General features: G+C 44.8%; 1 protein-coding gene across 8 annotated transcripts in view; it reads left to right on the top strand.

The window, feature by feature from the left end:
* MAD1 (mitotic checkpoint family protein) overlaps window positions 1–17194 on the top strand; it is a 157664-nt gene that overhangs the window by 6032 nt on the left and 134438 nt on the right. For all 8 annotated transcript variants that reach the window (XR_015185111.1, XR_015185110.1, XR_015185109.1 and 5 more), the window contains exon 2: window positions 8579–8678. Coding sequence is in view for 3 of the 8 variants with exons in the window: in XM_086488696.1 (XP_086344822.1) it covers window positions 8579–8678 (100 nt within the window). In the remaining 5 variants the exon portion in view is untranslated. The remainder of the gene's footprint in view (window positions 1–8578; window positions 8679–17194) is intronic.

Raw genomic sequence — 17194 nt, 5'->3', positions numbered from 1 at the left:
AAAGAAATACCGAAAGGGGCGCCAAGGTTTGGGGCCAATACTCTCTGGGGTGGAATTCCCCCACTCCGTGGCGCGTGTCGTCTCTCTCTTTCAGTTAGTTGTTATTGAAGTGCTAAAAGTCTGTTCAGTCTGTTCTTTTCTATTGGCACGTGGTGCCCGTCTTGTGACAGTGGTATCAGAGCATCAGGCGTATGCTTTTTTGAAAGCATACCGGTCCCACAAAAGAGCAGACAGAGCAAACCAACGACATTTGGAATTTATTCGAGGTATCTTCGCCCTCCAACCTGGACTTATTAGCCACTCCCACCTTTACTTCATCGCGCATCGGACGCGCTCACGTCTTCACCGCTCATGTCTTACAGGGCATAAGCCAATTAAGATCACTTGCAAGAGAAGGATCCATATTTATTTCAAGTCATTGTTTTTTTCTCAGAAGTAGTGCCATGCAGATGTTGATGTCTACAGCTACCAAGCAGCATACTCCAAGTACTTGGCAAGCTTTCAAGAAAAATTTTCCCGAAGTTATATGGTTTCTGACATCTTCCTTCGGAGTGCAACTCCTGGTAGAGTGGGGTATCCTGAAATGCTTGCCATGGAAACCCTAGCAGATTATAACTTGAAATTTCTCGACATCTCTCAGTAGATGTCTCTTCACGAGCAGATGACCTTGGAGGTCCGGTGCGATTGCTATCTTGGGACTACCATCGTCGCCAAAGAACACTATTTGTCCAAGAGCTTATGGACCATGTTGTGCTTGGCTACGACCTTATGGGGGGGGGGGGGGAGGGGGGGGGGAGGGAAACCTAACCCTAATTTTTGGTGGAGGTTTCAGGATGGAAAGTCGGTTGACTTTTTGAGCTCGGCTGATGTCGAGATTGCTTTTTAAGTTTGAAATCTGTTTGAGAACTTGTTTGGTGATTCTGTTTGAAATGGATGGTATCTGATTTGAACTTGTTTTAATGCAGACTTGAATTGTTTGACTCTGGTTCTATTACTGGTTTCAATGATCGGTGATTTTACTCCCGGGTGGAGTAGTGAGAAATTATGTTTGAGAATGCTTGTTCATACTGATGGCCCGAACCCTTGTGGTTATTTGCGGGAGGAGTATTGAATGATTGAAAAGTGCTTTAGAAAAAAAAAAAAACTCATGGCCCGGACCCTTGTGGTTATTTACGGGGGGACTATTGTTGTTGTGACTCCCGGCCCCCGGACCTGGATGGTTATGCGGGAGGAGTATTAAGAAGTCTGAGTAGTGATTACTCTCATCACCTCCAAACGACGCAGGCTGCTGTCTGGGGGGCGTTTCGTTGTAAAAGGCCTCTATATCTCCCGGCCCGAACCTTTTTAGGTTATGCGGGAGGAGTGATGAGGGAGTCGTTGAATATCTCCCGGCTCGGACCTTGTTAGGTTATGCGGGAGGAGTGATGAGGGAGTCTGCCCGGACCTTGTTAGGCTATGCGGGAGGGATGTTCATCGGCGACTTTATGTTTCTATGTCTTGTAACATGCATCTGTGAGCATTTGTGTTGCATTGTGATGTGCCAATTATTGAATATTCCTAATTGGATGAGATTGCTTGGGTATGTAGTTTTTTAGTGCATCAAGACACCCGTGGAAGATAAGTACGGTCTGGGTGTGATGGCTAATTTTACTACGCTGGAATATCAAGAGTTCCGATCTGGACAAAAGGAGAAGCTAACTCCTTGATCAAAAGAGCAGAAAGGAGAAGCTAACTCCTTGATCAAAACAGCCGAAAGGAGAAGCTAACTCCTTGATCAAAAGAGCAGAAAGGAGAAGCTAACTCCTTAATAAAAAGAGCAAACTGATTGTCCCTCGGAATTTTTTTTTGAGCTGACTTGAGTTGTTTTGCAGATATGCTGTAATTGCGGACGATTACTCTCTTTCAAGAAGGGGAGATGTAACAAACTGCTGACGTGTCAAAGCCTTGAAGAAAGGAGCCAACTTACAGATGTTGGCCGAGGGGCCTAAACCCTAAGAAGAACAAGTAACAGAAGAAGTCCTACCAACTTATGGGGACCCCGTCCGATGGGGCCCCAAGTGACATAAAGGATTAAAATAAAGCAGGACCTGCACGCGCACGCACACACACACACACACACACACACACACACACACACACACACACACACACACACACAAACTGATGACGTGGCAGAATTCAGAAAATTGCGTTGACATGACGTGGTAGGTTGTACGGATTTCCGCGTTTTGCTTTGGCTGATGACGTGGCAGGTTGTACGGATTTCCGTGATTTACGTTGACAGCTTTTTGGCTTTGCTTTTGGACCATATGCTTTTAAGTTTGAAGGCTTTTTATTGTAAATTGCTTTTTAGGCCAAGGGCCTTTTAATATGAGGTTAGGGCTCATTCTCTGGCATGCTTCTTGGAGAAGGTGTAGAGTTTGGAGTACTTGCTTGTACTGTCTTGATGAAATATGAAGAAATAACGAAAGGGGCGCCAAGGTTTGGGGCCAATACTCTCTGGGGTGGAATTCCGCCACTCCGTGTCACGTGTCATCTCTCTCTTTCAGTTAGTTGTTATTGAAGTGCTAAAAGTCTGTTCTTTTCTATTGGCATGTGGTGCCCGTCTTGTGACAGAGAGGATCTCATGGATCTCTTCTTGCGAGAATTCTCCCACCTGCCCTAAACCTTCATCTCTCCTCCTCCTCTCATATGCGACTGTTGCAAGAGTGTCAACAATGATTGATTTGCTCTTGGCTGTATCCTTGAGCAAGCAAATGTGTGTTCCTCCTTGCCGCCATTGCCACAAAGTGTTTTTCTTCCCTTTGTTATCTGTTCTTGCTCTTCGACCATGCATCTTGGGCTGCTTTGTTGCTTCTCTCTTCTTATAGCCTTCACTCTTCCTCTTCTTGCAATCTTTGAGCTGCGGCTTGATGTTCTTGCTCTTGCTGAACTCTCTTGTCCTCTTCTTGCCTCTTGCTCTTCTAGTTGATGCATTATTTTAGTCTCCTCATCCCTCTACTCTTGATGTGTATCCAAAAAAGGAGTACGGTGCGCGGTAGGTAGTGGCCCGAGATCGTCGAAGAAGTAATCTAAGTTGATGTAATTATCCATGATAGGAGTAGGGCCTTGTCCCTCTCTCTATTGTTGCTCCTCGGTGAAGATAGGAGGGCTCCTTCTCTGCCTTGTTGCTCCTCAGTGGTGATGGGGGGATTACCCGCGCCCTCTCCACCTTCTTGCTCGTGAACAACAATCGGAGGAGAGCACTTAGTGACCATGGGCGGATTGTTGGCGCCCACTCCGCCCTCTTGCTTGTGAACAACGATGGGAGGAGAGCCCTCAGTGACAATGGAAGGATTTCCGCCTCCCTCTCCGCTTTGTTGCTCTTAAACCACGATGGGAGGAGGGCCCTCTCCTTCTTTGCCTTGTTGGTCCTCATTGGTGATGGGGGGATTCCTGGATCCCCCTTCACTTTCTTGCTCCTGAGCCATGATGGGAGGAGTGCCGTGTTGCTCTTGATCTATGATGGGAGGGTTGTCTTGTTGCGCCCGATCTACGATGGGACCAAGGACCATGATGATACGAGGGTGTGCATGAGAGAGAGAGAGAGAGAGAGAGAGAGAGAGGCCTCTAGGAAATGAGACTTTTAAAATGACTTTAAAGTTTGACTTTAAACTTATATTGCGACAAACTTTACTAAAAAAATCCCTTTTTCAAAAATTTCCATAAATAGCACTATATACATTTAGTTGTTAGGGGCCCACTTGGAACCACACCGCACGCGACCCATTAGCGATTCTTGCATTCCCTCTTGTGCATTTGGCACAAGGTACGCTTCTTTTCAATGTTCACTCACTTCTTTCACATTTTTTTGCCTAAGAGACAAGTTGCTATGGGCTTTTTGTTCTTTTTCCCCGGTTAGCGCTTTGTAGAACCGATTGAACATCTCGTGCAAAGTATTGCTCCGAATGGTGCCACCACCATGCCGCGTATTTTTTAAATAGGCCGCCTCTTCCTAGTAGTGTGACCTTTCCATTCCTTGGTTGCTCCACAATGCAAGAGAGTTGTACTCATCCAAAAAATAAGGCCCATGCGCAAACAATACATGCTGCAATTAGACAAAGATATAAGGTGCTACTCGAGCATATATTAATTACTGTAATGCATCCATGACTCACCATGTAGTGTGTAATGTGTATTTCCCCCCACATGGAGCATGATTAGTTTGTTTAGAATTCTTAAGTGTGCATGTAGAGTACACACATGTACTCGATGAAGTGGAATGTCAAGAATTGGGCTCCAATCTGAGTCTTCCTTGTCATAACAAGGAGGTTTTGGTGTCACAACTTAGTATGCCATTGAACCATTCCGCAGATAGTTTGATTTTTGGTGCCTCGCTTTCACTTCCTTTTTTTCATCTGTCTGCTTCCGGCCTCTGCCACCTTTAGGTTTTTTGCTAGCACTTGTAGTGTCCACGGCATCTTTGGATGACAACAAAAAGGGCAAGGCAAAAGAGTATTTGCTCTATGTTTGCATCCTAACCTACATTTGAGCGTTTTCATGTCCCTTCCTAAATGCCATTCAATATCAAACATCCCTACCCTTGGAACGTGAAGTTGTTGCCCATTCCTTTGACGATGTACAATCTCTTGGATCCTTGATCATGAGAAGAACCAGCTCAAGTTGTCATGGTTCTCATATTGGAGGTTTCGTGCTGCTAGCCACCATATATTCTTCTCTGATTGTACAATAATATTCTTGCTTCCACTTTGGTTGGCGCTTTTCCACAACCTGCTCTATTTCTTCCTCACATTGTAGCGCCTTTCCCTTCAGAGCCCTACTCATGAGCGTCAAACTGACGTGCTCCACCCATTGGCCTTTGACCACTTGACATTCATTGAGTTTGAGAACAAAGATTGCTTTTTTATCTGTGTGCTCGAGGGTGAGGTCATAAAATTGGATCATTGCCCGTTGAAGTGCCTCCACCTCAATGAACAGGTTATCGAACTTGTTGTAATGGACCAACCTCGTGGAAAACAATGGCATCGTGTCTTGGACGCACTTAAAACCACCGAACCTGGTCACAATGTTTTGATTCATTGATTTTCTTGCCTTTTGGATGAAGTTGGTAGCAAGGACCTCACAATACCCTTTGCTTGAATGCTAAAGTGACCGAGTAGTATATGGCTCTGTATCCTCTTCGGCTAATATCTGCACAATCACACACGTTGAGTATCTCCCTTGGAGTGACAAGGTGTTGTACCTCTTGCAAGAAATGTGCTCGCAAAGATTTTTGCAGCCTTTCATTAGATGGATTAGTTATCATCTTGATAATATTCCTTTTGTGGATGAGATGCTGCAACAGCAAAGCTTATACCTTGTCTTTCTCTCCATGCACCCTAACATTGCTTCAGCACATTCCCTACCACCACATAATACGTTGTCAGTGATCTACAAAAAAAGTACATAATGCTTTAACATTCAATCAATAAGAGCATTGTTTACCTTGCTATACGGATTCGCCTTTTGCGTGCCCCTCCGTTCTTGGAGAGAAGTTCCACCACTTTGCGCTTTCTTTGCTTTGCATGAAAGCCAATGGAAAGGTGTGTGAGGTGGTCCACACGATGGCGAAGGTTGCAAGTGGAGGATCGGAGGCGAACATAGTTGTCTGCAACTCGATCAATTGTGTGGTCACGCTCTTCAAGTTTCCTTCTTTGTACAACCATTCCTCCATGAGAATGTCGATTCTTTGAGTCATCCTTTTGTTCTCCTCACCGGAAGAGGTTATAAGTTGGTCAAATGCCCGTTGCACTTCCTTTGTCCTTGCAAACTGTTCTAAGTAGAGGACATACAATCGTTTACGATATCTGAGCAAACCATTGAGCCCATCATCGAAAAACTTCACAAAACTAGTAACGTTAGGAAAGGGTGGAGGAGCACTAGAGGTAGGGTCGGGTGGATAGAGATTCCCCTCTGTCCATATTCGATGGCTTGGCTCCAATCATTCGAAGCTGGTCATGTGGAAGGGTAATACGCTTGTTGTGTAATGTAGCATACTCCGCATCCAAATCTACATGCAAATGGAACTTGGATGGCTTGTTTGTGATATCTTGCAATGGCTTTTGTAGGAATGGCAAGAGAAAAGCTCTATGGATGGAAGGGTATGCAGGTGGAGAAGGAGATTAGGGAGAATGATGTTCTTTGGCTTCTTGAGCTTAGAACATGGAGATGGAGATAGGGGGCAAGCAAGGTGGTGGAAAAATGGAGATGAAGATGGTGTAGATCTCATAGGTATGGCTTGTAAAGAGAGAGAATGGTGGTGGATAGATACTGGAGGGTGGGAATGGAGATGGAGATGGTTCAGATCTTATACCTATGGCTTGTAGAGAGAGATAATGGTGGTGGGTAGAGAGAGAGAGAAGGTGGGAATGGAGATGGAGATGAAATTGGTGCAGATCTCATACCTATGGCTTGTAGAGAGAGAGAGAGTGGTGGTGGATAGAGAGAGAGGGTGGAAATGGAGACGGAGATGAAAATGGTGCACATATGCTAGCTATGGCTTATAGAGAGAGAAAATGAAGCACTTTTCCATATAGAACTAGTGTAGGGCATTTTAGAGAGAGGGTAGGAGAGAATGTAGATCTACAGGCCCTTGAAAAGTTGGAAAAATGGATGAAAATGTGAAGAGTAGGGGGGGAATAAAGAGAAAGATATGATTTGGGAGAATGTGGGAGATCTATCACAGCTTAAAAGTATCTCTTAGGTAGTTAAGGCTACATTCCTTCCCCATGAGCTTGAATGCAATCATTTCCTCACTTCTTGGTTCATTTTGTAAAAATGAAAATAAGTATTTTCAAGCCTATTTCTTTGGGCTTGGTCAAAGTGAGATTAAGAATTAAGTATTTTACTAAACTTCCAAATAAGAGGGCCCATGAAGACTCCATTGAGGCCCCAATGCATGGATCAGTTGTACCTTGTGAATGGCTTCCATTACCACACAAGCTTTTAGGATACATACATAGATTAAGCCGTGCTGTATTTGTTCGAGGCATTCCGGAGTCTATTGGTCTTGCGCCTCTTAAGCATAACTTGCAAATAATGCATTCCAGAGACGACATCATGAGAAAAAAGCTTCTCTAGGACACGTGCTGCTTGGGGAAGAGGCATACATGTCCATAAGAGCATTACCCATGCTCCTACAAACCCTTGCTCAAAATCTCATAGTGAATTGGCTTTCCCACGTTGATGCCTCCAATCGTAGGACTTGCTTTCAGGATGCATAATATGTTGGTGCATACGTAGGTCATTGCATTTGAAAAGAGAGATGGCACAGTGCCACAGGCTTTCACATGCACGCATAGGGAAGAGTTGTGTTACGGCATCCTTTTTTGCACAGACTACTTTCATATGCAACCGTAGAAAGAGTTGTTGGCAGATGGAAGTGTTGATACACATAAGGCTTTTTGCAGATGGGTGCACCATAGGCAAACACGAATATGGGACTTGCACTTTTGTAAGCTCCTTGTTTTCAGTGGGTCAATTTTCACATGGTTTAACCTTTTGCTAGCATTCCAAAAAAGTCTTATAAGCAATCAAGTTAAATTATTCAGATTAAGCCATTCGGTGTGGCCGTTGGGGAGAATCAACGTTTTTTGTTAAAGTCGCATAATAAGAAGTCTCTAAAATTAGACCTAAACATGTTGTGGTGAAATACTGTGTTTTGAGGGTGAATGTTTCGGCCCTGAAACATTTCGGGTGTCGCTGAAATTTAAATTTACGCACCATCTCAATGTTTCTTGTTGTGCTCCTCATAAAGGCCCCCTTGATGGATGTAGTTCCCACAATGGATTTTCTTATGGCCATGAACCTACTCTTGGTGATCGGCTCGCATGAGCATCCCTCGAGGTCTGTGTACACCGATTACAGCTCTTTAAAAAAGAAAAGGAGAAGTCCAGAAGACAGGATTCAGGAAGAGTAGAAAGTGAGCATTCATAGAGGAGGACAAGCTTCCATAAGGCAAATTTTCACTCCATTGAAATGATGAGCTCGGAGAACCCTTTTGTAGCATCATGATTTCTATATCCTCTTATTTATGAGGATTGTGAAAACCTTTGTAAATGTCACTCATTTCATTTTAAAGAGGCTTAAGAGAGTGTTTTTTTCTTTTTGAGCTACATTTTCTTTTGGTGTGCTTTTATGGCACACCCCAAAGTAGAATGTATCCACATGGATGTATTTGATATATCCTATTGGTCAGCTTTGGCGTCACAAGGACATTAATATAACCTTGGTTCTTTCTCTTCAAAAAGCTTGCCATCATTTCACTGCATACAACACGTGCAATTTGGCACCATTGATGATAGTGGGGATGTCAGAGTATTCAGTATGACCATGAGGGGGACTGATGGTTATATTGCCTTTTCGATCCTGGCCACGAGTCTATGAGGTTTATATAGTTGTGAACATTCCCTTAAAAACTTTGTCAAGCACAGTTTCGACTTGTGGTTGCTGATGATGGTTAAGCACTTGAGGTTTTCTCTTGAAGCGAATTTATTTCCGGAGATTTGCAAAACTCGTAAAGAATCTATTGCCTATGCAGGTTAAAGCTGAACTCCTAGAAAATTATGAAAATCAAGAGAGGAAGATAATGGAGCTTACCTCAGAACTAGACTCTCTGAAAACTTCATTTGACGCAATAGGTATAACTTGTTTTTTCTTTTGGGGAAAGCTGTTTGCTCATGTGCTGAAGATTGTTGGAAAATAGACGGTTCAATTTTTCTTTTAAGTAAACTTTTATTCAAGAATTGTTGATAATGGAAAATCATAGGCTCTAGAAAGTGAAGATGTAAATGGCAAAGCATCCGCAGCTAATGGTTTTGAACTTATACATCTCCATATTTTGTTGGTACATATGCATAAGGTGGATTCTGCATAACCATGTTCACACACACCCCCAACACCCCCCCCGCCCCCCCTTCCTCTTTTTCCTTCCCTTCCCCCTTCTTTTCTCAACCACCACCACCACCTTTCCCACCCAGGCGCTCTTTCTGGCTTAAAAGTTGGTGGAAAAATTGATGATGTTGCTGCCTCAACTGTCGTAGCCAATCCAAAAGCATATTAGCCTAGCAAACTACTTTATACATTTTGTCCATTTCTTCTGGTAATGAAAGTACCTAGGTGCTTGTCTAGTTGATTGTCCTTAGCTCAACTTGCCAATCTGCATATATCCTAGTCCCGGGAGCATATGTAGCCTAAGAAAACAATTTCTCGCATTCTTTTTTATGTTGAAAGTTCCTGGCAGCTTACCCTAAGCTCAGCTTCCCAATCTACATGCGTTCGAGTCCTAAGCTCTCTGTCCTTGCACTTGACCAGTACTTACACCTGAACTATTTGGACTTCTGTATGCACATGACACTAAGAGGACAGTTTTTGTGAGTCCTCACCCCTGATCTATGTGGCACTAGGATAATTGTTATTGTGAGTCCTCACGCCTGATCTATGTGGACTCTGGTATGCAGATGCCACTAGGAGGACAGTTGTGGTGGCTTTCAAGCTGTGCTATGTTGTCATTTTATAGCTTCCAAACGGTGCTATGAGGTCTTTCTATTGAAAAGTTTGCTTTGACTAACGTTTCACAAGGTAAAACAAGGGGTACTATTACATTGGCATCAAACACAAACTCTTGATGGCATATGGCTGTGAATTACTGGTTGGATGTTGTCAAACTCTGATGCTATCAACTGCTACCTTGTTTGCTTCTTTCTCAACCTCTTCTTGATGGGCTTTCACATTGTCAGCGGGTATCTAGATTCTCTGAACTGCTTGATTGGTCTATGGAGTAATTTCAAAAGGTGCAGTAATTTTTATGGACATAGACTGTTTTGTGCCTTTTTTCAAGGTCAGATTTTTGGTGGAGAGCATGCAAAATCACTTGTAGGGATCTTTACCTTCAATTTCACAACGATTTTGACTTTGATGTGCTGCTTGCCACATTATCAGCAGTCCTTCTGTCTTTTGCTCAGGATTGTGGCTGGGGAGTATGATGTATCTTGAAGGGGCCGGAAGAAGGGGGGGGGGGGGGGGGGGGGGGTGGTTCTCTTCTCTATCATCCACCTCTCCTTATCTCTGTGTTGCTTACCCGATGCTCATAGCCAATAGAATTTTCTAATGGCTGTGACTTGTTCATTTATTGGCTACCACATCATTACCATGGAGACTCATTTACTTGGGCTCCTTGGTGTTCAGGGAGCATCTTTGGGGGGTTTCCTTCTCTATCCTCTACCTTTCCTTCATCTCTGCATTGCTTATCGGTGCTCACAGCCAAAAGAATTTGTAATCTGGTGACTTGGTCATTTATTGGCTAATTTACTTGGGCTCCTTGGTCATCGTCAGATTGTTTGGATGTTTTCTTTTGATATCTTGTGAAAGTTTTCTCCAATTTTTCTCCTGTCTATTTTGCCCCATTTTTCAGTATTTCATTTGTCATGGTGTGGGCTGTACTACGAGCGTCTTGGTGTTTTCCTAGGTCTGCCCAGCCTGCCTCAGTTTTGCTAGATATGGACCTAGCCTTCACGTTGACATGCCATCTGTCATACACCAAGCCAGCCGGAGCACTCTTAGGGTGGTCCACTTTTTCATCATCCTCTTGCCACGGTTGTATCCAGCATTTGTGCTTTTTTTTTGGTTATTGTTTTGCGTTCTCTCTCTGTTTGTGTCTCCATTCTCTCTATTCGTGCCCATGGATAGCCAGCAAAAGACGTTCTTATCCTATATATCTGTTCTCCAGGGAGATGTGTAATGTCTACACTATTGAGATCTTTAGATTGCTAGCAGGGGTGGATCCCCATGCATCTTTGACAGAGCTTACACTCTAGCTCACATTCGCTATTCATGCAGCTGCAGCTACAGCTACTGGTACAGCGAGACATAATATTGGCACTATGCCCCAAAGTGGCTGGTATCATGATGGGTGTAGTTACACTAGAGCTTGATTACAGAGAAAGATAGAGACAACGGACACCACACCCACCGCGGCATAGATACCACCTTGTAGGGTGTGGAGCGTTACCTCTATTGGCCGAGGCTTAAAAAGGATGTGGATGACTTTGTCCGCAGTTGTTTTATGCCAAAAGGTCAAGTTTGATTGGCATAAGGCACAGGGACTTCTACAGCCTTTACCCATTCTCACTCGCCCCTGGGAAAACATTGCTATGGTTTTCATTTTTGACCTCCCCAAGAATCAAAGTGGGCACGATGGCATTTGGACTGTGATTGACAGATCTAGCAAGCAAGCTCACTTTATTCCAATAAAGAAAACGGTCAAGCCTGATCATTTAGCAAGACTGTTCATTGCTCAGATTTTCGGTTACATGGCATGCCTGAGACCATAGTCTCGGACTGTGATCCCTGATTCACGAGTTTGTTTTGGAGGGCAATTTGGGAGAACATTGGCACGCTGTTGCAGTTCTCATCATCATTCCACCCACAGACAGATGGGCAATCTGAGATAGCCAATTCAATGGTTTTGGATTTATTGAAGTCTTACATCTCCGATTAGAAGACTCAATGGGAAAGATATTTGCCTTTGGTGGAATTTGCCTACAATAACACGGTTCACTCTTCAACGTGGAAGGCACCATTTGAGGTAATCGAAGGTGCTAAGAAGGTCCGTCCATTTCTAAGCACCATGGACAAGATTTTTGAAGCAGATTAGTAAACGAGGGATTTGGACACTGCTTTTGCCAAGGTTTGCGAGGCTCTAGAGAAGTCTCAAACAGGGCACAAGAAGGCAATAGATAGACATAGACGCGACTTGAAGTTGAAGGAAGATGATTGGGTGCTCTTATGTTTTGAGAAGGCACGCCCAAGGAAAAGAAAGGGAAAGGAGCCGCTTTTTCCAAAGCTTAGCATGAGGTATTATGGCCCTTTCTAGATTCAAGAAAAGATAAATGATATATCCTTCACACTCAAGTTGCCACACACTTGGAAGATTCACAATGCTTTCCATGTGAGTCTCTTGAAACCCTTTAAGGGTGAGGTGTCAGTTGACAGGGAGCTTAACGAGCAACGTGAAGTGGAAAAGAGCGAGGAGATACTCGTTCCGGACCAGATACTTGCCCATAAAGTGAAAGGTAAAGTAATTTGGTGGTTCTTAGTCAAATTCAAGAACTATCCGGCATTGGATGCGAAGTGGATGGAGGAGGAGGACCTAGCAGATACTCGTCAGATTTTGGAACTTTACCTTGAGGCTTTCGGCTTAGCTGTGTCTATTCCAAGGTGGTTCTAAACGTACTGTACGTGGCTGTTCTGTACGTAGTGTATGGTGTTTTGTACAATAAATATTTTTATGCACGTAAAAATACATACTCTTGCCAAAAAACCACAATTTACTAAACTTTCTAGTCAATACAAAACAAGAGAGAAGGCAAGAGCTTTTAGAGAGAAAACAAGAGAAAAGGCAACAACTCTCTGTTTGTGTGCCCAAAAGTGTACGGAATGGTTTGAAAACTCTCTTGCTACAATTTGGTGGCCTTCTCTTCTAAATTTTCTTTTAAAAAAATTTGCCTTGTACGGATGGACCCGTTCCGTATGAATGCACACAGTACAACCGTACGGTGCTGATCAGATCTGTACGTATGTGTTGAAACAACCTTGGTCTATTCCGAAAGATCTCGCATATTAGCAGGGTTGAATCTGGTGCAGACGGGACTGCACGAGAGGGGAGTCACTCCGCTCCTTTGTCACAGATTACCTGGATGGAATAAAGTCACTGATTTCCCTTTAGATTTCAGGGATAGTGCCGTGACAATATTCTGTTGTATGCTTTATGAATAAGGAAACTGAAAATGGGAATTTCCGAACTTGAAACTGATTGATGTGTACTCTCTCATGTGATTTTGTTTGAGTGCATGATTGAAAGACGAAATGACTGTAGCATTTCGGTCTTGAGAATCTATAGACATGATCGCAATAAGAATTAGCTAAATTTGACATCAGTGAAGTCCGGGATGGTCATAGATACGATTGCTAAATACGTTGCCAGGAATCATGGTCTTAGATCTGGAATCAATTTTTATGTGATTGATATGATGTGAATGTGCACTGACTGAGTTGTCTTTGTGCAAGTGCTAGATTTGTGTTTGTCTAGTGCGTCAGTACTTAAGAGTCAGTGTCTACTGAACTGGTTTATGGCCTTTGTCTGTTTTGCAGGTGTAATCGAGGGCAATTACAACTCTTTCAAGAGGGGGGTATGTCACAAATTGATGACGTGGCATGTCCATAAGTTGTCTGAACTTATAGGGCACCTGTCGACAAGGCCCTAGGGATACTAGAATTAAAAGATTGGCTGGCGGTCTACTGTACGGAAATCCGCAAGTTGTATTGAAGTGTTGACGTGGTTGGCTGTTCGGATTTCCGGAAAAAGCGCTGGTTGTGCTGACGTGGTAGGCCGTACGGAATTCTGCAAATTGTGTTGGTTGTTTTGGCGCTAGCTTTTGGAGCAAAGTGCTTTTGAGTTTGGAAGCTTTTCATGTATTGCTTTTCCCATGGCCAAGGGTCTTTAAATAAGTCTCCTAGGCTCTCTCTAGCTCACAAGTGCGACGAGCCGGTGAGCAGAGAGAGCAGCGGGCAAGTGTACTTTGCTAGCATTAATACAAAAAGAAATACTGAAAGGGGGCGCTAGTCTTTGGGGCCAATCTCTCTGGGCACGGAACTACGCTGGGCCATGTCGACTCAAGTGAACTGTGAATTAAGTGAAGTATTTTTAAAGTGATTTCTCTCTCGTGTGTCGTGCCAGATTCTAGACTTGGGGTGTTTGTTATAGAGACTCCAGATGTTGGTATGCATAGATGTCAGCATGGTTTCAACTGCATGGCTTGACTATGAACATATTGGCTTTGTAAACTGCAAGTCACCTACAAGGTGGTGAAACAGACAACTGCACAACGAACTAAACTGAAATAGCAAGTACTGGAACTGAAAAGAGAACTGAAAACTGGAGACAAGACACAAGTGGGACGGAGTTTCCACTTAAATGTGGTGGCACCTAAGATAGGCACCTCTTGCAGTACTTCCTTTTTAATTGATCTTCACAGATACAATAGCCCAAGAGAGCCATGCCTTGAAAGTCAAACCCTTTCAACAATTGGTCCAAAAAGCTCTTGTGTCCTCTGCCATGCTAGCACTGCCATGTCAGCAGTGTCCAAACCGTACGGCCCACAAATCATGTTGCAATTCGCACTGTATTTCGTGCCATGTTTCGTGTGCCTTGGAGCTCAGACTCAAGTCTGCTCATCCAGCTGTCCCCTTTAAAAGGAGTGTGATCACCCGCGATAACTCCTGCAAAACAGATAACAAACCAAGATTTAGTAGACACGGACTTTATGCAGACATGCAATTGACCAGCTTTTGCAGGAAAATACAAAATCAGAGCTGCACTAGTACAATTAATACATCACAACTAATGTAGGTCAGAAGAGTTTCGTCTCCGGTTATCCTCAAGTGGTTCTGAGTTGTAAGAATCTTCGCTTCGTATTTTGTTGTCAACCATAGAGAAGCAAACAATCTCTTTTTTTTTTCCAGAGAAAAAGATCCTTCCATTAATTAATAAAACTGTCCATAGGGCGACAACCACTTCTACTAGAGAGGGCTACATCAACCATAAGGGGAGACTCTCCCAATGAAAAACAACATATGTACAATGAGGGCTAAATCAAGAGATGGGAGGAGAGAAGCCACACAGGTGGGCAGTAGTGCCATCTGGGCTCACCCTGGACCATGGTGAAGAACGGCCCAGGGTGCCAGAGTCGCAGGAACGCCTCTCTGCGCTCCCGCATGCGGTCGGAGCTGCCTTGAAGTCTCTCAAACTGACCCCTGAGATTATGGATCAACTCCAACCAAAAATCAAGAAGTCTTTGCTTGTGGGACAGGGCGAGCCTCGAAGATGCGGAAGCAACGGGTCCGCCAAATGAACCAGAGTGTCAGGCCACAAACGAGCTCCCAACACATCTCTCTCTCATTGCACCACTCCTGGGGTTAAGCTCTGTAGTAGGCTGGAGTGTAGGTCGACCCCTGGATCACTATCATCTTGCTGGTGGATGATAGCTCAGACTGTAGCGCAGGGCTCGTGAGGGTGGACCAAGCAGTTGCACCCCAAATGTACTGTCGCTCTGTGGAGAGGGTTGGCATCAGCCGAAGAACCCGAAGCCAAACGTGCTGTGGCATGGGGCAGTCCTACAGACAGTGACGCTGACTCTCCAAAGGATGGTCGCAAGCTGCACAGGCTGCCGAGAGGCCACTATGTACCCGAGAACCCCGAAACGGGAAAATGCGTGTAATCGTGCCAAGTGGTGCATTTTAATGCGCTTTCCTCATGCATGAAGAGCTAGCGCTGATTTTTAAGCTGGGAGGCTCATTTTGCAAGAACTGTCACATGTTAAGAGCTATGTAGTGCTTTCTTTCCACTCATCCATCTGAAACCCTCACTTGGTGACCAAGCAGGTGTAGGAGCACTGCCAGCCCAAAAAGCAACTATCTTTCTTCAGTTGATCAGTGTGCCTGATGCACAACAAAACACCTCGAGAAAATCCAACAAGATGTAATGTACCACATAGTAGCCAACAACACCTAGTTGGTCACTACAACTTTGCCTGCCAAAGAGAGCCGTGCCGAACTCCAATGTAGCAACTTCCTCCTGATGGACAAGAGGAGCGGGGCAGTTTGCTCAAGAGACAAGTCTTGGCCAACCTGACAACCCAAGTAGCGAACTGCAGTCCTTGGGGGAATCCATCTGAAACCCTCACCTGGCGACCAAGCAGGTGTAGGAGCATTGCCAGCCCAAAAAGCAAGTGTCTTTCTTTCGTTGATCAGTGCGCCTGATGCACAACAAAACACCTCGAGAGCCTGCTCACACCTGTGTAGATTGGCCTCATGGCCCTCCAAGTAGAAGGCTGAGTCGTCGGCAAACTCAGCATCAAGAAGCTCCTCTGCCCTAATGGGGAGCTCAAGACCACGTAGGCCAACCTGTTGGGAAGTTAAGAATCTGCTCATCGCCTCATCATAGAACATAGTGAGAAAGGGGGCAACACGGCAGCCCTGTCTGACCGAACGCGTGAGCAGGAAGCGCTCCCCTCGTCCCCCTGCCAAGAGCACCTCACTGTGCGCACGCTTGTAGAGAGTTGACACACCTCTGATCGAAGCATCTGTGAAACCCATCCTGCGTAGAGTGCCCTCTAGGAAGTCCCAATCAACTCTATCGTAAGCCTTCTCAAAGTCGAGAAGGAGTATCACCCCTCCCAAAAAGTGAAGATGTTGTCAAGGATACTACGCTCCTTGACTAAACTTGTCTGAGTCCCATGAATGATGCTCTCTAGAAGTGGTTGAATCCTCAAGCTCAGAGCCTTTGCTAGAATTTTGTAGGATGAGGTGAGGATGGTAATGGGTCGCCACTGCTGAATCTCATCCAAGGAGCCACCCTCCTTGGGAATCAAGTAGATCAAACCCTCACTCATGCTGTCAGGCATCTCGCCAGTGTGCAAAACATAGTGAAATGCGCTGCACAGGTCTGAACCAAGCAAGTGCTAGTACTCCAAGAAAAAACTGGGGGTCAAACCATCCTACCTTGGACAACTACCACGGGGGAGTGCTTTGAGGGCCTCATGGAGCTCCTCAAGCTGGAGGGGAAGCTCAAGTCTCTGTTTTATCTCCTCGGTATCAAGGCAAGGATCTGTGCCCAAATCTGCTCCATGCATGCCTCTTGGTGCTCTGATTGAGGTTCAGCTTTGACAACAAAACGTGGTAGAATTCAACAGCAATTGCACGCATATCCTCAGGCTCGGAAGCAACGGATCCATCAGGTCTCCTCAACTGGCTAACACTAGTGTGCGCATGGCGTGGCCCCACTGTCTCAAAAAACTCCCTATTAACCCGATCACCCACTTGGGTCCATTGTTGGTGGAAGGGAAACTCATGGCGCCGTTCCTCAATGTGAGTCAACTCCTGCCTAGCCTGCTGCATCTGCTCCTCTAACCATGGACTGTTTGGATGCTGCTCTTGCATCCTTTGTAAGGAAACAATGCCCCGTCGAAGACGCTTCTCATCCTCCCTAGCTGCAGCCAACAAGCGAGTTGCAGACTCTTGAAGGAAGAAGCGACTAAGCTCTGCTAGTCCAGAGGCCACTCTACCAATAGGGGTGTCCTACGTGTCCAGACTCTCAGTC

Source organism: Adiantum capillus-veneris, chromosome 18 (genome assembly GCF_014529385.1).
Source record: "Adiantum capillus-veneris isolate H3 chromosome 18, ASM1452938v2, whole genome shotgun sequence".
Classification (NCBI taxonomy): Eukaryota; Viridiplantae; Streptophyta; class Polypodiopsida; order Polypodiales; family Pteridaceae; genus Adiantum; species Adiantum capillus-veneris.
The sequence above is the reverse complement of the archived record's forward strand: the minus strand, read 5'-3'. Positions and strand labels throughout refer to the sequence as shown.